Below are 24,130 nucleotides of genomic sequence, written 5' to 3'. Positions count from 1 at the left end.
CTTTGTGTTTTTTGCGGCCCCATTGTTATATCAGGATATCAATCGGTATGCAGAATGTAGAGTTGAATCCAAGACTCTGGGACACACAATATGATGTTTCTTATAGTGAGACTGCTGCTAATGTGCAAGTATGCAGTTCCAGGTGCGTCTTGGTCATTCATATATGCCCCAACAGTCTGTATATATGTTAGGACAGTGTGCAATTGTAGCTCCGGTTGCTTAATCCTGAAGCTTATAGCTGTGTTGTGTGAATTAGGGAGGTTTAGATAGTGGTGCAGACACAGGCGCCGTCCGCTAGCGGAGCTCCCTCCTCCTCTCACTGCAGGGGAGCAGCTAAAATGGCCGACTGGCGGGAAACTGCAGGGGCCAGTGAGTGTGTTCGGACTGTTCTAGTCCCACACGGTATCTCACCCTTCACTACCCATTTCTCCCCTGTGCCTCACCAGATGTAATGCGAGTGGGTGCGCTGTCTGGCTGTCTTTCGCGCTTCTCTTGCTGCGCATGCGGTCCTCTCCTGTCCCGGCTCCCAGCGCGGCTCTCTCAGTGCTCCCTGCGACTTGCGATCGGTGAGTGCAGGATTCTTATGTGCAGCAGAGCTGAACCAGGGGTCTTTGACATTGCACAGCGTGAGGTCAGAGAGAGCGCCTACGTCCTCGTGCTATGCACAGGTCACACCACAGCATGTGGCGCTGGCAGAAGAATACCAGGAAGCAGTGAGTACTGAGCCTGCACAGGGAGTGCTGCATTCACCGCTCCCTGATCCTACTGTACTAATGGGTGCTTCCATAATGGAAGCGTTCATTATTATCCGCCCCATAAGATGCACTGACATTTTAAAAGTGGGGGGAAAATGCATCTTATAGGGTGAAAAATGTGGTAATTTTATGGGGAAAATAATTCAGTATAACTTGTCATTTATTTATTAACCTTTTCAAGACACAGCCAATAGCTATTTTTATTTTTTATTTTTCATTTTTTCCTCCCTACCTTCAAAGAGCCATAACTTTTTTTAAATCTTGTATCGAAAAACATAAAAAAAACTGTGCATTGAAATTGAAAAAACCCACAATTCCGACAGTGATTTGTTTTTACAGCATTCACTGTGCGCTAAAAATGACAGAAAAACCATGTTTTGCAGGTCAGTGTAATTACAACTATACAAGTTTATGCAGTTTTTTTTATTATGTTTTACTGCTAAAAAAAAGAAAAACCTTGAAAAAAAAATTTGGACACTGCCATATTCTGACACCCTTAACTTTTTATATTTCCGTCCATAGAGCTGTGTGAGGGCTTGTTTTGTGCAGGGAAAGCTGTAGTTTTTATTGGTATTTTTGGGTACATATGACTTTTGATCATTTTTTTATCAATTTTTTCACAGGACAGTGTTAGCCATATTTTTACAGCATTACTGCGCATGATAAATATATTTATAATTTAATAGTTGTAGGCGGTGATACCAATTATAATTATTTTTTATTGTTTATTTTTGTAGTGTTATGTAGAATTGGGAAAGGGGCTGATTTGAATTTTTTTTTCCTCCTTTTATCTTAATTTTTTTTTACTGTCATTTTTAGTCCCCTTCGGGACTTATGTCATAGACTGCAATAAAATACTATAGCAGTCTATGGGATTTTTTCTGGATGCCTGTCAAGCCCTGCCACTGGTGCAGCATAGCAGGCAGTTTGCTATGGCAGTCCTAGAAGCCGTCACAAGACTCTATGCTGTCATAGCAACCAATCAAAGCTCTGCAGGGGATCTGTTTAAGGGACAAGGAGAGCTATGGCATCTGAGGGGGTTAAAAAAAACTAAACGGCTTCATAACTATCTCCAATCCCAGTCATTGCAACTGGCTGCAATCTGTATTACATAGTCGGCACCAGCCTTGTATGGAGCAGGCTCAGCTTGTGAAAATCAGGGACAGTCCTGCCAAATTCAGGACAGTTGGCAAATATGGTAGAGTAATAAGAGTTATAAGGAACGCCAGCAGCCGTGCATAACTGGGCAGCTGACTTCCATCTCTTTGTTTCAAGAACCTAAAGGGACAGGCCTATGTCAGTGGGTTGGTGCCTAGGCCATGGGGGAGTACCTCTAGTTAGATAAACATGCTCAGGACTGCTGCACTTTGTCTGAGGAACAAGGTTTCTTGGTTCCTCATGAAGGTGTTTGATTTGCTATTTTGGATTGGGCTCGAACTGACACTGCGGTCGGAAAAAAAATGCTTTTATTTATTTCGGTACCTTGATTCAAAAACCCCATCTGCAAGCTGTAAGTGGCCACAACTGGAGTGTACTCACGGCAGACGACCACAGGTTTCCGCTTTGTAGAAAGTCCATACCCTCAAAAAAGGAATTTTTAAAATTAAGATTTCAAAATGTCTTAGACCCCAGCCTTTTATTAAAACACAACAGGGGGATTTATTAACCTTTTTGTGTCAGTAAAGTGGTGTTTCTGGACTTTTGAGGGTTTTACACCACATTCACCACTTTGGGCTGGAGTTGCATCACCTCTCATAGCCTGGCAAAAAGCCGGTGTACATCTCTCCTTCTGGTGCACAGAGGGCCAGAGATGTGCCTTATTTATGAAGACTACATCTCTTATTAAATTAGGTACATCTCGCTCAAGGACAGAACTAAATCCAGAATGGCGCATGACAAATTCCCCCTATTGGAACCATGGTCTTGTCCTGAGATATAGCCATGACATTGTGGAGGCTTCCCATAGAAACTAGATTATTTTAGCAAGCTTAAAGGGGTTGTCTGACCTCCACAACTGTTTTAGTTATGGCCCTGAAAGTGCTCTGCCTAAAGAAAAAAGCCACTTACCTATTCACTAATAGACCATTCCAGCACTGAGGGACCCATCACCATGGCTTCTAGTCTCTGTGGACTAGAAGCCATTGAGATGGGTCCCTCAGAGCTGGAATGGTCCATTAGTGAAATAGAGATATTTAGCTTTTAGAGATATTTAGCTTTTAGACCACCTATTCTTTGAGTCTCCTTTGTTATAGCTATCCAAGCAATGAAAAAAACAGGAGACACAATATGGAAACCTGTTGACTTCCCTATAGCTTAGATATAACAATCGTGGCCTGGAGACATACAGAAAAAAATAAGAATAAAATGCTAAATCAATAACAGTATCTACTGTATAATCCATCCAAATGCCAATAAGCTGAAATAAAGCCTTTATTTGTTCTGTTCTCAATTAAACATTCCATCCAACATCCCCCGGCAGTCACTGTGCTTTTTTCCCACCCAATCCCAAGATTAATACAATTTTATGCAAAAGAAGCTTCGGTGGTGTCCTTTGTGCCTCTTCCTCTATTTATATGGTTGCATGTTTCTACTGTAAATAATGTACAAATTCTGCCCTTTCAAATTCCTAGGAACCGACTACAACATATGCACGCCAAGTAAATCCAAGTGGCATTGATATATTTCCAAGTCCTGTCTCTTTGAAACCCATGCCTAAGGCCTCACACACACGACCGTTGTTGTGTTCCGTTCCGCAAAATGGAGTTCCGTTGTTCCGTGATCTGTTTTTGTTTCCGTGTGTCTTCCTTTATTTTTGGAGGACCACCAGACATAAAGGAATGTAAAAAAAAGTCTAAGACAGGTTTGCCAAGCAAATTATAGGAAAAAAAAACGGACGCGGATGACAATCTTGTGTGCCTCCGCGTTTTTTAGCAGTCCCATTGACTTGAATGGGTCCGCGAACCGTTTTCCGCGAAAATAATAGGACAGGTTATATTTTCTTGACGGACTGGAACCACGGATCACGGATGCGGATGGCGTCCGCAGAAAATCACGAAAAATGGCGCAACGGACACGGAATGAAACAACGGTCGTGTGCATGAGGCCTAAATGGTTGGCTTCCCCATGTCCTTGTGAGATCACTCCATCCATTTTCTCCAATTGTATCACATGCGAAAAGGATCTCGTGGTGGGAGACAATGCAATAAGTATTTAACATCTCTCTCAAGCCTCTAGAATAAGGAAGAGATTTGTGGTCAGGTGTTATCCACTAGATCACCAGTGACATCACTAGAACTACTGGGGTACCACTGGTTTGTACTGCTACTGTAGGTGTCAATCGGGGTACCACTATAACACCAGAACTATATGATTTATCACTGCCACTGGACCATCAGATCGTTAAGAAAATATATTATGGCTTATTATTATGTTACTATAACATGCCTATGTGATAATAGCTATGAATCTGGTCAGAACATGATAGAAGAGAGGGGCAGTAAATGGCACATCAGATCTGCATGGGTCGTATACTCGGTACCCTACCCTATTTTTAATTATCTGTGGCATCACATCCAGACACAAGAACTATACAACTCCGTACACCAGTGATCCCCAACCCCATAGGCCCTGATGTGTAGCTCACGCTCCGTATCCTCCTAAGATTGCTTACATGATCCAAGCAAGTGTAGAAGACAGGCTATGCCCAATGGCAAGACACTGGGGCCAATGGCTCCCTGCCCTTCCATTTGGGCCTCTTTCACACGACCGTTGTGTGCACCCGTGGCCGTTGTGCCGTTTTCCGTTTTTTTTCGCGGACCCCATGACTTTCAATGGGTCCGTGGAAAAAACGGAAAATGCACCGTTTTGCAGCCGCATCCGAGATCCGTGTTTCCTGGCCGTGAAAAAAATATGACCTGTCCTATTTTTTTCACGGCCAACGGTTCACGGACCCATTCAAGTCAATGGGTCCGTGAAAGAACACGGATGCACACAAGATTGGCATCCGTGTCCGTGATCCGTGGCCGTAGGTTACTTTTTATACAGACGGATCCGAAGATCCGTCTGCATAAAAGCTTTTTCATAGCTGAGTTTTCACTTCGTGAAAACTCAGAACCGACAGTATATTCTAACACAGAAGCGTTCCCATGGTGATGGGGACGCTTCTAGTTAGAATACACTACAAACTGTGTACAAGACTGCCCCCTGCTGACTGGCAGCACCCGATCTCTTACAGGGGGCCGTGATCAGCACAATTAACCCCTTCAGGTGCGGCACCTGAATGGGTTAATTGTACTATCATATCCCCCTGTAAGAGATCAGGGCTGCCAGGCAGCAGGGGGCAGACCCTCCCCCCCTCCCCAGTTTGAATATCATTGGTGGCCAGTGCGGCCCCCCCCCCCCCCCCCCTCTATTGTAATAATAGGTTGGTGGCCAGTGCGCCCCCCCCCTCCCTCTATTGTAATTATTCGTTGGTGGCACAGTGTGCGCCCCCCCCTCCCTCCCTCTATTGTAATTATTCGTTGGTGGCACAGTGTGCGCCCCCCATCGGCCCCCCCTCCCTCTATAGCATTAACAACATTGGTGGCCAGTGTGCGGCCTCCCATCTCCCCCCCCCCCATCATTGGTGGCAGCGGAGTTCCGATCGGAGTCCCAGTTTAATCGCTGGGGCTCCGATCGGTAACCATGGTAACCAGGACGCTACTACAGTCCTGGTTGCCATGGTTACTTAGCAATAGTACAATAGTAGAAGATTCATACTTACCTGCTGCTGGCTGCTGCTGCGATGTTCGTGTCCGGCCGGGAGCTCCACCTACTGGTAAGTGACAGGGTCTGTGCGGCGCATTGCTAAATGAACTGTCACTTACCAGTAGGAGGAGCTCCCGGCCGGACACGAAAATCGCAGCTCCCAGGTAAGTATGAATCTTTTACTATTGTACTATTGCTAGTAACCCGCTGCCACCAATGATTGGGGGAGATGGGAGGCCACACACTGGCCACCAATGTTGTTAATGCTATAGAGGGAGGGGGGGCCGATGGGGGGCGCACACTGTGCCACCAACGATTTATTACAATAGAGGGAGGAAGGGGGAGGGGGGGCGCACACTGTGCCACCAACGATTTATTACAATAGAGGGAGGAAGGGGGGGGCGCACACTGTGCCACCAACGAATTATTACAATAGAGGGAGGAAGGGGAGGGGCCGCACTGGCCACCAATGATATTCAAACTGGGGAGGGGGGGGGGGTCCTGCCCCCTGCTGCCTGGCAGCCCTGATCTCTTACAGGGGGATATGATAGTACAATTAACCCCTTCAGGTGCGGCACCTGAGGGGTTAATTGTGCTGATCACAGCCCCCTGTAAAAGTCGGGTGCTGCCAGGCAGCAGGGGGCAGTCATGTACACAGTTTGTAGTATATTCTAACTAGAAGCGTCCCCATCACCATGGGAACGCCTCTGTGTTAGAATATACTGTCGGAAATGAGGTTTCAAGATCTAACTCATATCCGACAGTATATTCTAACATAGAGGCGTTCCCATGGTGATGGGGACGCTTCAAGTTAAAATATACCATCAGATTGGAGAAAACTCCGATAAAAGGGACTCCAGACTTTACATTGAAAGTCAATGGGGACGGATCCGTTTGAAATGGCACCATATTGTGTCAACGTCAAACTGATCCGTCCCCATTGACTTGCATTGTAATTCAGGACGGATCCGTTTGGCTCCGCACGGCCAGGCGGACACCAAAACGACTTTTTTTTCATGTCCGAGGATCCTCCAAAAATCAAGGAAGACCCACGGACGAAAAAACGGTCACGGATCACGGAAAAACGGGACCCCGTTTTGCGGACCGTGAAAATATACTGTCGTGTGCAATAAGCCTTGCTCTCATAAGTCTCTGAGACAGTAGACCAGCACAGGCAATAGTGAAAATCATCACGACGACTTGCGCCGGATCTCAGGTAGCATGATGATCTCATTGCGCTATAAGCACTGGGGCCACTACAGAGGGCATTATACTTACTGGGGGCACTACAGGGGGTGCTAAACCTACTGGGGCACTTCTGAGGGGCATTATATATATGGAAGCACTACAGGGGGTATTAAACCTCAGAGGGGCATTATACTTATTGTGGCAATTCTGAGGGACATTTTACCTACTAGGGGGAACTTGAAGGGGCATTAAGCCTACTGGGGGCACTACAAGGGGCATTATACCTACTGGGGAACTTCTAAAGGGCATTATAACTACTGGGGGGCACTACACAAGCTTTAAAACCTAATGGGGCACATCAGAGGGGCATTATACCTACCGGGGCACTACAGGGGGCAATAAATCTTCTGGGAACACTTCTGAGGAGCATTAAACCTATTGAGGTCACTTCTGAGGAACAGTATACCTATTAGGGGCACAAAAGGGGGCATTAAACCTAATGGGGGTATGATAGGGGGGAATTGTAACTACTGGAGGCACTAGAGGGGGCATAATAAATACTAGGGCACTACTTGGGGTCATTATAACTACTGGGGCACTACAGGGGGAACCCAAATTTTCAGCCATGAAAATATTGAAGTCTAAATATAGAACTCGCTTAACAGCTGCCCACCTGGGTGACTGCATTTATATGGCTGTCACTAACTATAATCCAGATTTTGAAAGACCAGCAGAAATCATGGAGTTTTAGGTCTGCCGTTTCCTGTTGGTTCGCGACTAGAGATGAGTTAAAAGATTGTACAGAATCATTTTGTCCAATCTTCAGGGTTATGGAAATGAAGAAGCCCTGCTGGTTGGACAAAATGATTCTTAGAGCTCTGCTGATTGGATAAAATGATTCTGTAGAATCATGACCATCTCTCTGCGCTGAATGTGGCTCTGAAGGTAAGAAAGTTGAGGAGCACTGCCGTCCACCATGTAGTAGCTGTGTCTGGTTACTGCAGCGATGCTACAGATCACTGTCACGGTGTGGTTCACTGTGACAGTTTTGGCCGTGTAGGCTGGCTGCAGGCTCTCTTGCATACTGGCTGCAGGCTGACTCCTGTCTATGCTGGTTGCTTGGGGCTGCGTGCTGGCTGCGGTGTCTTGTGTGAACTATTTCCGTGTTTGCGTGTACTCCCCGTGTCTGCTTCTCTGTGCAGTTCTTGACACTGTTGCCGTGTAGGCTGGCTGCAGGCTCCCTTGCATACTGGCTGCAGTCTGACACCTGTGTATGCTGGTTGCTTGGGACTGCGTGCTGGCTGTGGTGGTGTGTGGGAACTGTGGTCTGTGTTTGTGGCTTCAGTGTCTGCATCTTTGGGGTTCCTGTCTACAGTGCCGTGCTGGCTGGCTGCATGCGCTTTGCGTACTGGCTGTGGGTGTTCCTATGTATGCTGGTTCTGCGATGCATGCTGGCTGCAGCCTTGTGTGTGAACATGGCCTTAGTATGGATGCATTTCTGTTTGTGTCTTGGGTTGTTTGTGCTCTGGCGTACTGGCTGCGGTGGACTCCATGTATGCTGGTTGCCAGGGGCAACGTCCTGTACTGCAGCCTGTGTGTTCTGTGGTTCTCGTACTCCTTTTCTGATGGGTTTAACGTCCCCTGGTCTGTTCCTGGGTGTGTCTTATCAGGTGCCCTCGTAATCGCAGCTATAGCTATCTGTGAGCTGTGGGGCTTGTGGTCAGTCTATCTTCTGCCTTGCTGGGTGTTGCACCTTGCTGCTGACCCAGGGGGTTTTGCCATTTGCCCTTGTTTGTGGTGTCGCCTGGCAATGCACTGTTGTTGTTGATGTTATATGATCTTCTGTACCTGTCCTCTGATTATGTTGATATTGTTATCCTTGTCCATGCCTTGCCTGTTCTTCGGTACCTGTTCTCTGTCTGGATCCACTCTCTTCCATGTCTAGCCTAGCAGTGCTAAACTGCTTCTGATCCTGCCTGTTCCTTGTCCAGCCTGGCAGTGCCTACTGCTTCTGATCCTTGTCTTTTCCTCGTCTGTCCTGCAGTGCCTTACTGCTTCTGTTCCTGTGTATGTCCTGCCTTCGCAAGAGGGTCCCTGGGTTGTCCAGAGGGAGGATCTTTAGTCCATGTGCAGCTCTGTCTGTGTACCGGGACCATCCTGGAGGTGCGACCAGTGAGCCCTCAGCCCAGTTTATCCCCATCACCAGGGGCTCTGTGAAGAACGTGGCTCACTGGCTCTCCGCCCTCTGGGTTTTGCCTCTGGTCTGCCAGTGCACTTGGTTCTGTGGTAGTGCTACCACTATTTCCTAACCTGCTTTACTGTCATGTGCTTTTATTACATGTGTAATGAAGTATTCTGTTGGTCCCTGGTCTAAATCTTGACTGTGTCCTGTTTGCAAGAAGTCCCAGAGGTCTGCCTGGGCCCCAGGCACGTGACATTCACTTAGCCACTGGTTTCAAATGTGTCCAGCATAAAGGCAATGGTCAGAGGCAAACGTACCACAGAGGCAGATCATGCGGATGCCATGGAGCTCTTGGAGAGAAAAGGCGCATTCTTGGTTGGTCAAATCCCATTTTCCATTAGGCACTGTGCAGGACTCCTCTCTCCAGCAGAACTGCAGTATTAGCACACAATGGGCTGAGGGCTCAAGAGTTAGCCTCACATCAGACTGAAGGGAACAGTTTCATCTCTGCTATTGGACCCCTCTCATCTATCGCTGCCGCTGGGCAGCCTTATTACATGACTTGGAAAAATCCATTTACATTTTTTATTCACGTTATATATTATTTTTTATATATGATGGATATGTTGAGCAGTTGATGGCAGTAAGAGGTGGAGGGTGACACACACTTCTTGCATTTTAGCCATTTAATGTTAGTCACCACCCTCGCTTAACCACATGTGCTTAGGAAACACAAGTCCACAACCTATGCCCATGCGGCTCATGCACTGCATGGTGCCACCCAATGTGCATCACCGGATTATGACAGTCAAAAACCTTGCTATGCACAGCATCAGGGGCAGACTCGTATCTTCCTCCAAATTGACAGAAGATGGGAGCAACGCAAGTAGGTGGGCTCAGCCGTACCATATACAATGCACAGCTGGGGTGAATGGTGGAGCAGGAAGCCATGGCCTTCTGTGCCCACCGCAGTATTCAACTGTATAACCATCTTAATAATGGCAATACAGTTGAATTCAGGAGGGCACCTGTGGTGCCCTGTTAGGTACGAAAGCACCTGATGCTCCCATTGTTAATGTTGAGAGAGTCACATTGTTACATATCTGATGGCCTAAGGAGGGCTCAAGTGGCCCCATGGGCATTGGCCCACCGGGAAATTTCACTGTAGGGTTTTTGGCCAGTCCACCCCTGCCCAGCATAATGCTTCATGTCCTGCATGTTCACAGAGGAGAAGCTTTGTGACTCTGTTTTCCATGGTACTGCCAGTAATCCATTCATTAGTCATCCATGGATACTGGAAATCCAGAATGCTGTAAGGAAACCATTTCCTGCTATTATGTGGTGGAGCCATAAAATAGCGGCCATTGTACATTGAAAATATGTCTCATCAGCCGCCAAAGGCAATAGAAATGAACTAATGCAATAACTGTAGTACATAGACCAGGTTCAGACTCACAAGGTAGCAGGTATACCAGCTGCTGATGGGGCCCACCTAATAGGTCAAGGACCGTTACAGGAAACTGGGAAGAATGGGTGTGGGGGACACATAGGGCTTATATTTCTTGACCTGATCGGCAGTATCTAGTTGCTGCTGCTGTTACTCATGATCATGTTGGAGATGGGCCCCATTGTAAGGTCTGTTATGGAGCCCTATGGATACTTGGGACAAACATGGGTGATATACAGCACAGTACCAGCAGATAACAGCTGGAAGGTACTGTATTTGTTAGACTATAAGACGCATCTTTTTTTATAAAAAAAACTGGTGGAAAATGATAGTGCGTCTTTTAATGCAGGAGGCACTGTTAGTGCAGCGCAGCACTGGTTGTACTCACCGCTCCTTGGACTTCTTCCAGGCTCCACACTGCATTCCAGGCTGACTACGTACAGCGCCAGGATTTAGTGCACATAGACACATACTATGACCTGATGCTGTGCAACGTTAGGTCACAGTGCAGCACTATGCCTGCAGAAGACCAGGTAGCAGTGAGTGTCAATGCGGTCCACAGCAAGAGAGGTTTATTTATTTGTTTAATGGAGCTGATCTGAGGTCTGAGGAGGAATGGTGGTCTGATCTGAGGTCTGAGGGGGAATAGTGGTCTGATCTGAGGTCTGAGGAGGAATAGTGGTCTGATCTGAGGTCTGAGGAGGAATAGTGGTCTGATCTGAGGTCTGAGGAGGAATGGGGGTCTGATACAGAGCTCTGATGGGGGTCTGATCTGAGGTGTGATGGAGCTTGGAGGTCTGATCTGAGGTCTAAGAAGGAAGTGGAGTCTGATGCAAGGTCTGATGGAGCTTGGGGGACTGAGATGAGGTCTGATGGAACTTAAGGGTCTGATGGGGGTCTGATCTGAGCGCTGATGAAAAATATATTTTTATTTTCCTCTATATTCTAGGTGAGTCTTACCTTCAGGTGCATCTTATAGTCAGAAAAATAAGGTATAGTTCGGTGTATATCTGCTAATCCCAGATCAGCCCTATGGAACAGCAGAACGTGTGGTTTGTTAAAAGGACACTGCAGAAACCTGGTCTACTGTGTTATGTTTAATGGAGGTCTTGAGAGGGTGTTGCATAACACAGGTATTCTCTATTGGATGTTCTTTGTATTACTGTGTCATGCCCCACCCCCTTGGAAGCTGCACTAGGCATCACACAATATATGTTTGACCCTTCGATTCCTTTAATATTAAATGCGATGAGTTAGGTTGTCTTTAATATTGGTCTATTGCTAACACTGGGAGGCTCTTTAGGCCTCATTCACATTTCCATTTTTCACAGATGTATGCTATCTGCATTTTCTGAGGACAGCTCACGTACCCATTGATTTTAATGTGTCTATTCACTCATCAGTAGTCACGGACACATGCACTACTTTGGTCTGTGATGCCGACCAAACATGCCCATTGAAGTCTATGGGACTGAGAAAAACCACTGAAATAACATTGATGGTATCGGTGTTTGGTCCATTTTCCACTGATCACTGGTAGGAGATGCTCTGGAAATTAAGGATCCGTGGAATACAAATCACACATGGAGGGCAAAGAAATGGACACACGGACCAAACACGGACCCTTCAAGGATATCTTCACGGATGAAATGCGGGCGGATTTTTCCACAGACGTCAAACAGACATAGAAATGTTAACGAGCTCTTAGTGTTATCTTTATAAGTTACTATAAAATTGTGGGATTTGTTCCCTATGGAAAAAAAACTGTCGCAAATAACCTTGACAATCACAGAAAATTTGACAAAGTGTGAAATATGAAAAATATTAAATTTGCGTTATTTAGTAATGGCAGAATTTTACTGCAACTTATGGGTGAGGTTGTGGAGCCCTAACCTGAAAGAAAACCATAGTTTCTCCTAGTAACAGGTTCACACTGAGTCTATTGCATTGCTGTCTTTCTGCAGGCTTTATGGCCACTGAGCCTCACCTGGACAGTTGCCTAGCAACAAGACCTGCCACCAACAGATGATATCACTAGATGCTCCTGTGGAGACCAAGCAGCTTCATATTAATATGTATCACCAACATGAGGTGGTCGAAATGCCCCTGCCGTGGTAATGTGTGCCACCATAGTGCTTTAGCAGAGAGATAGTCTCCCTGCCCCGTTCCTTCTGATAGGCTACAGGCTATGGCCCTGAAGCCTATCAGAGGTCAGCACAGGCGGCGCGATGACGTCATCATCATTGTGCTGCCTGAGCCGGGCAGCATGCAGCGCTTAGTTTCGTTTTTTCATTTGGCACTATGCTGTTGGGGGCATGGTGACTACTGTGGGACTAAAGGGAACATGATTACTAGTATGGGCTCAGTGGGGACATTTTTACGAGCACTACTAAGTGCACTACTAAGTGTACTCTGGCAGAAAATTATTTCTATTGGTGGGACTCTGGGGAGCACTATTACTGTGGGGGGCACCCTGGCACAGTATCAGTTTAGCACAATCATTTTTGGGGGACATTATGTTAACACTATTAGTGTCAGGGACACTATTTACTGGGTGCAGTTATTTTTTAGGGCATTGTGTGCCAATAATTATTGAAGCGGACGCTATCTGCATGGTACTAGTATTTTCAGGGGAACCTTTTCCGCAGTATAGTATTGGGGAGCACAGCGGCGGGCACAGTATTGGGGTGGCAGGAAGGATGGGGTGTTCAGAAGGTGGGAGGATGATGGAAAATTAGGAAACTAAGATGTCTGTTTGTCAAACTGTGCAGAGATGAGACATGGCTGAAAGAAGTCATCATGGGGGTCTGGTCCGAATAGAGAAGATGAGGAACGAGAACGTCTACATCAGAGGAGACATCAGTGAATGTAAGAGGTATGGGGCGCTGTATGTAATGTTAGGAAGGAACAGGTTAGGTTGAGAATTTGGCGTGGGGGGGCGGGTGCCGTTTCAATTTCCGCCTCAGGCAGCAGATAGTCTAGGTGCACCCCTGAGATAGATATTAGATAGTTAGATGGATAATAAATAGATTTTGGAAAACCCTTGAAATTAAACTGATGGTCTCAAATCGGTGGCTCTCCAGCTGTGAAAGAAAGGGTGAAAGAAGAGAAGGAAGGAAACATGGGGAGAAGAGAAGGAAGGAATACACATTAGAGACATTTAAGTTGAACTGGTCGACTATCTAATGTGTATGGCAGATATTGGGGGAGATAAGGAGCAGTCAGTTGAATTTTTTTCGGGCACATAAGTTGCTACCACAAGCTTTCCCCCTTCTCCCCAATAACAGCATGCACCGTCTGCTGAGCCAAGTGAACATGTGTGCGGCGGGGAGAACGGAGAGATAGTGGTCAGGCCAAGCACTCGTTCTCATGTGTATGGCCAGCTACAGACAGGCAGAGAGATAGATATGAGATAGATAGATATGAGATATATTTCTGATATTCCAACCATTTAGGTTGTAGATCGGGGTGTACAGAATATCTGGGTATACGATCCGGAGATTTACGCTAATCCTTACTCCTCTTGAACTAACATCTTAAAGAAGAGGAAAGCTGAGCGTCCTGATGTATATTTCATCTCTTGGTTAGAAATTCCTTCATGGTGGAGAAGATAAGGGAATTCTTTGAAGGGGTCATCTGGATTCATTTTACATTAAGTGATTGGTCAACCATCGCGGAATTAACCCTCGCTATCCTGGATAATTGGAATATTAAAGCGCCTAGCTATGGGCAGCAGGCCTGTGGGGGGGGGGGCAGGAAGGGGTTAAAGGGAGCAGGCGGGGGTCCTGTATAATATCCTTTTATCACCAGCCCACAAATATTTCTCTTCAGCCTGATGAGCCTTTTAATTCGCTTAATTTATTGCCTCATTCTGCCAATAAATCGTGTAATATCAGGATCAGCTTGTAAATGCCTGGAGAAAGTGCAGGAGCTCTGCAGGGAAGTGTCATTACTGAGCACGGGGCTGGGAACCATCACCGCGCAGAGCCCGGGGCAAGGGTCTAGACACCCTGGACAAGGCAGAGCGGCTTGTTGGAGCCATATCCCTAAATACATATTCTTACATACATAACCTTATAGGCATATTCCTACACACATCTCTATGTACATGTCCCCATATACAGATCCTTACATATATACCCCTATATACCTACATATCCCAACACACATTCTAACAGACCTATCCCTATATACATATCCTTACATATATATCTCTGTATACCTCATACATATTCACATACAGTATATATCCCAATATGTATTCTTACATACCTAACCCTACATACATTTCCATATCCTTACATATATACCTCTGTATACCTCCATACATAGCCATATACAGGATATATCCCAATATGTATTCTTACATACATATCCTTATATACATATCCATGTCCTTACATATATATGTCTGTATACCTCCATACATAGCCATATACAGGATATATCCCAATATGTATTCTTACATACATATCCTTATATACATATCCATGTCCTTACATATATATGTCTGTATACCTACATACATATTCATATACATAGCCCAATATACAGATTTTTACACACACATGCCTATATGCATAACCATGCATATATATATATACCTCTGTATACCTCCATAAATATCCATATACATATTCTTAAAAACCTATCCCTATATACATACTGTATACATATCAATATCCTTAAATATATATATCTCTTTATACCTACGTGTATATATGTATATATATATCCCAATTTACAGATCTTTACATACACATTTCTATATGCATTTCCATCTCCTTATATATTCCATGTATATCTTACATATATACCTCCGTACATAGCCATATCGTATCGTAAATACGTATTCTTACATATACGTAACCCTAGGTATATATTCCTAGACACTGTATCACTGTAGGTGTATTTGAAGTTCGTTTTCAGTTTGGTTTTACTACGCTCACCTGCGCCAAATTTATAAACATGGCGCACAGTTTTTATAAATTCAGCGCAAGCGCAATGCTGATGCGCCAGTTTCAGTGAGAGTACGCCTGGGTGGGGTTTTGTTATATAGGAGAAAATCTATGGCACACCACTTATAATGATATTAAGTTTCTTTCACTCATTTTGAACACTTTGTGTCATCTAACATCCAGTATTATTTCAGGCACAGCATGGAATTATTTACAGTGGTCCCGACGTTTCGGTCAGGTATGACCTTTATCAAGGGATCTGTAATCCATGTGTTCAGCAGAGGCAGGATGTATGTGACGTGGAGTTGTGACTTTAAAAAAAAAAAGTGACTTAAAAGTGATCTACTCGGAAAACCTGGCAAACTTCTCAGTCTTCTTCTGAAGGCGGAAGGCGCAGCTCCCAAAAAGTCTGTGCAAAATCTCATGTGCGACAGACAGCACTTGTGACATTTTTACACCAAAAAACTTGGCGTACCAGATTTGATAAATGTCCCCCCTCCTGTATTCTTACAGTCATATCCCTATGTAGATATCCTCAGATACATATATCACATATCCCTACATGAATAGCCGTATTGTCTTCTAAAACATCAGTTCAATAAAAGACATAATCGTACATTTTAAGACAAAACACTAAAAAAAGGATCAAAATGAAGAACAAAAATAGAATAGATAGATATGAGAGATAGATAATAGATAGATTTATCGATAGATAGATATAAGATAGATAATAGATAGATAGATAGATAGATAGATAGATAGATAGATAGATAGATAGATAGATAGATAGATAGATAGATATGAGATAGATAGATAGATAGATAGATATGAGATAGATAGATAGATAGATAGATAGATAGATAGAGATAGATAGATAATAGATAGATGATAGATAGATAATAGATAGATAGATAATAGATAGATAGATAGATAGATAGATAGATAATAGATAGATAGATAGATAGATAGATAGATAATAGATAGATGATAGATAGATAATAGATAGATAGATAATAGATAGATAGATAGATAGATAGATAGATAATAGATAGATAGATAGATAATAGATAGATAATAGATAGATAGATAGATAGATAGATAATAGATAGATAGATAGATAGATAATAGATAGATGATAGATAGATAATAGATAGATAGATAGATAGATAGATAGATAGATAGATAATAGATAGATAGATATGAGATAGATAGTCATATTATAAATATAAAATTTTTCAATGAAGATGGCATTTTGGATTTTTTTTTTTTTTTTTTAGATTTCTTTCGTAAATATTTCATTAGCGGCTGTGAATTTATATAAAAAGCTAAAAAGTCTATTCTTCTATCCACTATATAATAAGAATCTAAAACTGAAATATATACTAGATATAAAATAATAATTTCAAATCATTATAGTCCATTCAGTAAATACCTGGATGAATTTGAACGTCTAATAATGATGATGTATGATAAGATAATAAATAATGAGGATAGAACTGATGATCAAATAATACTAAAACATTACTGTAAAATAATGATAATCCACGAATGATAGTAAAGTAACATTATCGGAAGTAACAGCTCTCGCATAATAAAACAACGGCAAAAATTAGAACAATCATAAAAATCCTAAAGTTGATGCGACTGATGCGCCAGTCATTAGGTACAGGGCGCCGGCCGCAGACTGATCACACGGCGTTCTCATCTCTCTACTTCACTGCTTGTAAAATATTCTAAAGAGGTTATAACCGAAATAGACGAAAGAAAAATCTAACTCAGAAGCTAAAGTGTAAAGCTGGGCTGTACCTAAACTCAGATACATAACAAAAATATATTTTTTTTTATAGTAATAGGGCAGATTGTATTAATTTTATATTTTCTTATTTTTCTTATTTGTCATTATATTTTTATATTACGATACGTCAATATTTTATGGCTTGTAGTGTTGATCATTTTTTTTTACTCAATCATTTTATATTAGGATATTATTACATGTATCCATCGACATATTGGGCAGGTGGGGTGGGCAGCAGGGTATCTGGCAGGTGAGGGGACCCGTGTCACGCCCCCAGCAGAAGGTATATGGAGATGTTAAATCATTGACAACAAATAAGATCATGTAAGTGGCAAATGGGTTGTTGCTTTATTATAGCCAAGGGCTGGGGTGGAAGTGACATGATGTGCATGCCTGGAGGAAGGAGGAGGTCACTCTGGGGATGGTAGAAGGGCACCATGCCCCTCAGGTTATATGCATGCTGGTGGGAATGATGAGAGCCCTCCACTTCTCCATGGTTACTCTACAAGGCTTCCCAGGCATCTTCCCAAAATCTCCACTATTGCAATTTAAAACCAACAGGAGGCGCATCAGGTCAGCCCCGTCCCACCACACAGGAAGAAGAAGAAGGGACATATGGGCTGTGGGGATGGTGATGAGGCATTTGTGGCCCTAGGTGAAATATTCCCACCGCCATACCCTTTACAATCTATTGTTTCTGCTAACACATCCATAGATCAGGGCTGATGCTAAGGGAATGTAATAAACTGTAATAACAGGTATGTAAGGACCTGCTGCTCCACATGTGGGGAAAATAGAGTGAAGAAAGAAAGTCATCTATATACCTGATACAGATGTAGCAGAGCCGGGGGTGGAACATCTCACCACTGATGTTTTATGTCTTATCTGTGGTTTTATACAGTACAGCAGGTAAAATTACTGACACAAAGAAAGAAAGGGTTAAATGACACATTCAGCTCTGCTACATCTGTGTGTACTGAAATACTTATTAATTTATGGATTAGATAGATCGATATGAGATAGATATTGTTATTTTTATTATTATTAAGTATCTGTAGATAGATAGAGACAGGCAGACTGATAATAAAGAGATAAAAGATAGATAGATATGAGAGAGATGATAGATAGATAGATAGATAGATAGATAGATAGATAGATAGATAGATAGATAGATAGATAGAAGAGGTAGATAGATAAATCAATACAAGATAGATTATTATTATTATAATTATTATATAGATAGAAGATAAATAAATAAAAAAGACAAAATAGACAGATATTAGACAGATAGATAGATAGATAGATAATAGATAGATATGAGATAGATAGATAGATAGATGATAGATAGATAGATAGATAGATAGATAGATAGATAGATAGATAGGAGATAGATAGATAGATAGATAGATGATAGATAGATAGATAGATAGATAGATAGATAGATAGATAGATAGATAGGAGATAGATAATAGATAGATACTAGATAGATAGATAGATAGATAGATAGATAGATAGATAGATAGATAATAGATAATAGATAGATAGATAGATAGATAGATAGATAGATAGATAGATAGATGATAGATAGATAATAGATAATAGATAGATAGATAGATAGATAGATAGATAATAGATAGATAGATAGATAGATAGATAGATAGATAGATAGATAGATGATAGATAGATAGATAGATGATAGATAGATAGATAGATAGATAGATAATCATATGGGAGACACAATTAGACATTCTCTGCCCCCTATGCTGGAATGTACAGGTGACACCTTATTGCTCCTTTGCCTCAGTCACCATTTCTATCAGTGCCAACAGCCTGGCAGTTGTGAAGTGGCATATCTCTGTCTGTCTGTCCCCTATGATGCCATACCTACATTAGAACAGCCTGATGATAAAAGCCTATCTGCTCTTCTCTCAGCAGAGAGCACTACATGTCTCAGCATGCCCCGTGAAACACTAATACTTGGCAGAATTGGGACCTGCTAGGTACAGACTCCTTACATTAGTCCCATCAGTAAGATAATGCCAAGGTCAGTCTGTGTGTAAGTCAGGGTCTGCCCCATCATCACCCCCTGTATCACAGGGACACTCACCTTGCTGCTGGTCCACAAAGCTGGTGACAGTGTTGGCCCCTGCCCTGGTGGCATTGCCTGGTAGTCCTCTGTGCCCAGAGCTGGCCATTCTCTTGTACAGGGCCAGCATGTACTCATGGGGCACCACTGCACCCTTTGCACTGGAGTCTTTTCTGGAGGTGAAGTGGTTGAGGCCATCCCTGTGTAAAGTGCCCAGTGCATGGCTAGCTGGCAGTGCCCTCCTTGCAGCTTGTCTGTGGGAAGTATAGGGGAGCACTGCTGCAGCCTGGGGGCTCTGCCCAGCCCAGAGCCAGGCGCTCCACAGCCCCAGACACAGAGCAGCAGCCTTCCTTAGATCCATTTTATCAGTGCACTCTGCTAGGGAATGAGAGACTTGGAGGGGGTATGATGACTTTGGGAACTCCCCTGTTGCTTTTCTAAGATTGTGCTAACAACCTGTGAGTAGGAGTCAAGTCAGACGGATCAGGGCGCCCTCTGGTGGACAAGAGAGGAAATGCACTTACATTGCTGCCTGCAGATGGGAGGATGAATGAGATCAGATAGAACTGGACCATTTTTTATGTTTAACTCTTTAGTGGCCAGGATCTTAGTGAGCTGTTCTCATATATTGCTTATGAATGAATATTCATTTAATAAAATTTAATACTGGGGCTATAATGAATAAGAAAAATCACATGCAATATGGACATCGCAAAAATGATGTGCACTTTTCTGGAATTTAGGGAAGGAGCCCTATTTCTAAAATGGGCCCACCACAAATCTATGAGATCAGTTAGGATCCAATGCAAAAGGGATCAAAATGGAAAAAAAAAAACGGAACCATGATGTCAGTGTGAACAGAGCCTAAGAGGTGACATTTTTACGTAAGCTTAGTGTATTCTGCTGACAGATAGGTTAAGCCTGGCCATACGCATTAGATAAAGGACGGTCATCTAATAGGTATGAGGTCCTCCAATTCTGGGAGATCGGGCGGTTGGATTTCAACCGCCTGATCGTTTGGTTCCTAGGAGGTGTCTGCCAGAGGCTTTCTCCCCTCTCCCTGTTCAAGACACATGCATGCTTGGCTGAGCCAGGTGTGCATGTGTACAAAAGAGGTCTGGGGAGATAGGTGTCTAATGCTTTATATCGAATGCTTTATATATTGCTGTTCTTTATTGCAATATACCAAATTTTACACTTAAAGGGGTATTCCCATCTCAGACAATGGGGGCATATTGCTAGGATATGCCCCATTTTCTGATAGGTGCGGGGTCCTCCAGCAACCACCTTCCCCGCTCTCTTCTCAATATAGGTGCAGGTCCTAGTGGTGGGATCTGCACCTATCAGACAATGGGGACATATCCTAGCAATATGCCCCCATTGCCTCAGATGGGAATACCCCTTTAGGTTTCTGCACCTGTGTGGAGTTTTAAGGGGTTGACCACTTTTGGGCATTCTTTGTTAGAAGGGTCTCTGAAAATGAGCTGGTCACGGGATGCTCTGCTGCTTCTTGGACCCTCAGTGATGAGCTGTAATTTGGAGAAGAACTTGGATGCTTGAGTTCAGATTCCATGCAACTCCAGTTCTCACTGATATCAAAGGGCTGTCCATGTAATAAATGATGTACCAGGGTCCTCCAGACTGAAGTTTCTGCTATGGGGTCCTAAATATGGAGACCCCTCTCTGTGAACCCACAATTCCCTAATAGAGTATATTTGAAAATTGCTGTTCTAAACCCGGGAACTCTCTAAGAGGGTTACTCCCAACTGATTACCGTTATGGCGTATCCTCAGGACAAAGAGGCCCCACCCCAACCAAGTGCCGCCTGATGAGGTGGCTGCTTCTCTAGGCTCATGACTCCCATAGAACAAAATAGGACATCTTCATCCTTTCTCCACCTGAGTGGGGCCATCTCACCAGGCAGGATTGATTAGGGGAAGAAGGGGGGGGGGGGGGGGGCGACATAGGTGCAAGTCCCAGAGACAGAACCTACATCTATCTTCCTGAGGAGATGTTATAGAGCTGCGTTGCAGCGGCAATGGGCACCGCGTGGTGCATGTGTGAAATTAGAGTAGGGACCCACTCATAAGAGGCCACCTTGGTGTAGTGAGCGGGCTTATTCAGTTTGATCAAAATGTATACCAACGGCCTTGTATACAGTTTATAAATTGTGCTGAGAAGCAATAGATCAATGCATAGAATGTAGATGTGTAATTCATGTTTTTTATTCTTTTTGAATTTTTTGTAGGAATCTGCACCAAATGTAACAAATGTCACACAATGATTGATACATTTCATGCACCTTTAAGTCTAACACTAATGCCTTGAGATGTTTCTCCACTTTCTACCCCACCCCTTTATTGGAGTAAGATGGCGACAACTTTTTGAAAAAGTCTCAGTTGATAAATCTAAAAAAGTAAAAAAAAAAAAAATTGTAAACCCCTATTTTTTTTTTATCTTCATGGCCGAGATGATATAGCCTTGATCTTAAATATGCATTACAATATATATATATATATATATATATATATATATATATATATATATATATATTTATATTTACACAGTTTGGTCCATATATATTTGGACAGAGACAACATTTTTCTCATTTCTGTTCTGTACATTACCACAATGGTTTTTGAACAAAACCGTTCAGATGCAGTTGAAGTTCAGACTTTCAGCTTTAATTCTGTCGGTTGAACAAAATGATTGCATAAAAATGTGAGGAACTAAAGCATTTTTTAAACTTAATCCCGTCATTTCAGGGGCGCAAAAGTAATTGGCCAAATTAAATAATTGTAAATAAAATGTGAATTTCTAATACTTGGTTGAAAACCCTTTGTTGGCAGTGACTGCCTAAAGTCTTGAACTCATGGACATCACCGGACGCTGTGCTTCCTCCTGTTTAATGCTCTGCCGGCCTTTACTGCCGCGGTTTTCAGTTGCTGTTTGTTTGTGGCCTTTCTGTCTGAAGTTTAGTCTTTAACAAGTGAAATGCTCTATTGGGTTCAGATCCGGTGACTGACTTGACCATTCAAGAATATTTCACTTCTTTGCTTTAATTTAACTCCTGGTTTGCTTTGGCTTTATGTTTTGGGTCATTGTCCATCTGTATTATGAAACGCCGACCAATCACTGTGGCTGCATTTGGCTGGATTTGAGCACACAGTATGTCTCTGAAAACCCCAGAATTCACCCGGCTGCTTCTGTCCTGTGTCACATCATCAATAAACACCAGGGACCCAGTGCCACTGGCAGCAATGCACGCCCAAGCCATCACACTGCCTCCGCCGTGTTCTACAGATGATGTGGTATGCTTTGGATCATGAGCTGTTCCATGCCTTCGACATACTTATTTCTTTCCATCATTCTGGTAGAGGTTGATCTTGGTTTCATCTGTCCAAAGAATGTTCTTCCAGAAGTGTGCTGGTTTTTAAGATGTTTTATTTAGAAAAGTCCAATCTAGCCTTCTTATTCTTGAGGCTTATGAGTGGCTTGCACCCTGCTGTGAACCCTCTGTATTTACTTTCATGCAGTCTTCTCTTTATGGTAGATTTGGATATTGATACGCCTGTATCCTGGAGAGTGTTGTGCACTTGGTCGGCTGTTGTGAAGGGGTTTCTCTTCACCGTGGTAATTATTCTGCGATCATCCACCACTGTTGTCTTCCGTGGGCGTCCAGGTCTTTTTGCATTGTTGAGGTCACCAGTGCTTTCGTTCTTTCTCAGGATGAACCAAACTGTAGATTTTGCCACTTCTAATAGTGTAGCAATTTCTTAGATGAGTTTTTTTCAGTTTTCGCAGATGAAGGATGGCTTGTTTCACCTTCATGGAGAGCTCCTTTAACCGCATGTTTACTTCTCAGCAAAATCTTCAAAATGCACCACACCTCAGATCAACTCCAGGCCTTTTATGTGCTTAAAATTGAGAATGAAATAATGAATCCATTGCCCATGAAACAGCCTTTGAGTCAATTGTCCAATTACATTTGGTCCCTTTAAAAACAGGGTGCCACGTGTAAAGGAGCTGAAACTCCTAAACCCTTCATCCAATTTTAATGTGGATACCCTCAAATGAAAGCTAAAGGTCTGGACTTTATGTCCATGTCCATTATATAACTATAACTTGAATATGATTTAGTAAAAATTTGTGGCAGTGTCCAAATATATATGGACCTAACTGTATATAACAGGATAGGCCATAAATGCTTGATAGATGGGGGTCTAACTTTCGGGATCTTCAGTTGGAAGAACATCTTGTGACGCCCTGTTTGCCGATTCATGCCGGCTGTGGTCCCTAGAGAAGAGAATGGAGAGGTGGCCTCATTTGGGAGTTATGGAAGAGGCCGAGCGGTTGGCAGTGTAGCCGTCCCTCCATAGACTTGTGAGGGGAATGAGTTATGTGAATAGGACATTTTATAACCTCATTCAGTAGTATAGAACATCTGGTGGATTGTGTCTGAGACACTGCAAGGTATGAACGAGCCTGTAGTTCGTATATAGGATATTGTGCACTACGAGTGGACTATAAAATACTACATAATAATGTAGGTTATAATCTGCACAGCTCTGCAACATAGACCCTGTAAATAAAAGGATGGAGATCTCAGTCAGACCAGAATCTTTTTGAAGAATCAGCGTATTTCATGGCCCGCGTATAATATCATGCCAACATCTATGGTAATGCATATTGTAAGAGCCCCCTACGTTCATTAAAAGGGTTTTCTGCTTTGGATAATCCCATTTTGTTACATGGGACTCCTGAAGAAAATCTCATCATGGGAAGTCCCATGCTGCAGTGATCACTTGTGATCTGTGGAGGAACTTAGAAGTAAGTGTTTGACTTCCCTGCAGTGCCTCCACAGGGGAAATTAAACATTACACAGTCGAGAGAGAGAGAGAGGGGTATATCAGTTTTGGGGTAAAATGGAAAACAACCAATGCTCCTGCCCTTAAAAACTCCCAGGTGACTTG

At 43.2% G+C, this 24,130-nt stretch overlaps 1 protein-coding gene across 1 annotated transcript in view; it reads right to left on the bottom strand.

The window, feature by feature from the left end:
* GDF7 (growth differentiation factor 7) overlaps window positions 1–19,518 on the bottom strand; it is a 35,853-nt gene extending 16,335 nt beyond the window's left edge. Inside the window, exon 1 of the mRNA XM_040427383.1 lies at window positions 19,179–19,518. Within this exon, the coding sequence (XP_040283317.1) occupies window positions 19,179–19,518 (340 nt within the window). The remainder of the gene's footprint in view (window positions 1–19,178) is intronic.
* Window positions 19,519–24,130: the final 4,612 nt, after the last annotated feature.

This window comes from Bufo bufo, chromosome 4 (genome assembly GCF_905171765.1).
Source record: "Bufo bufo chromosome 4, aBufBuf1.1, whole genome shotgun sequence".
Classification (NCBI taxonomy): Eukaryota; Metazoa; Chordata; class Amphibia; order Anura; family Bufonidae; genus Bufo; species Bufo bufo.
Note: the sequence above shows the minus strand (reverse complement) of the source record. Positions and strands in the feature narration are given on the sequence as shown.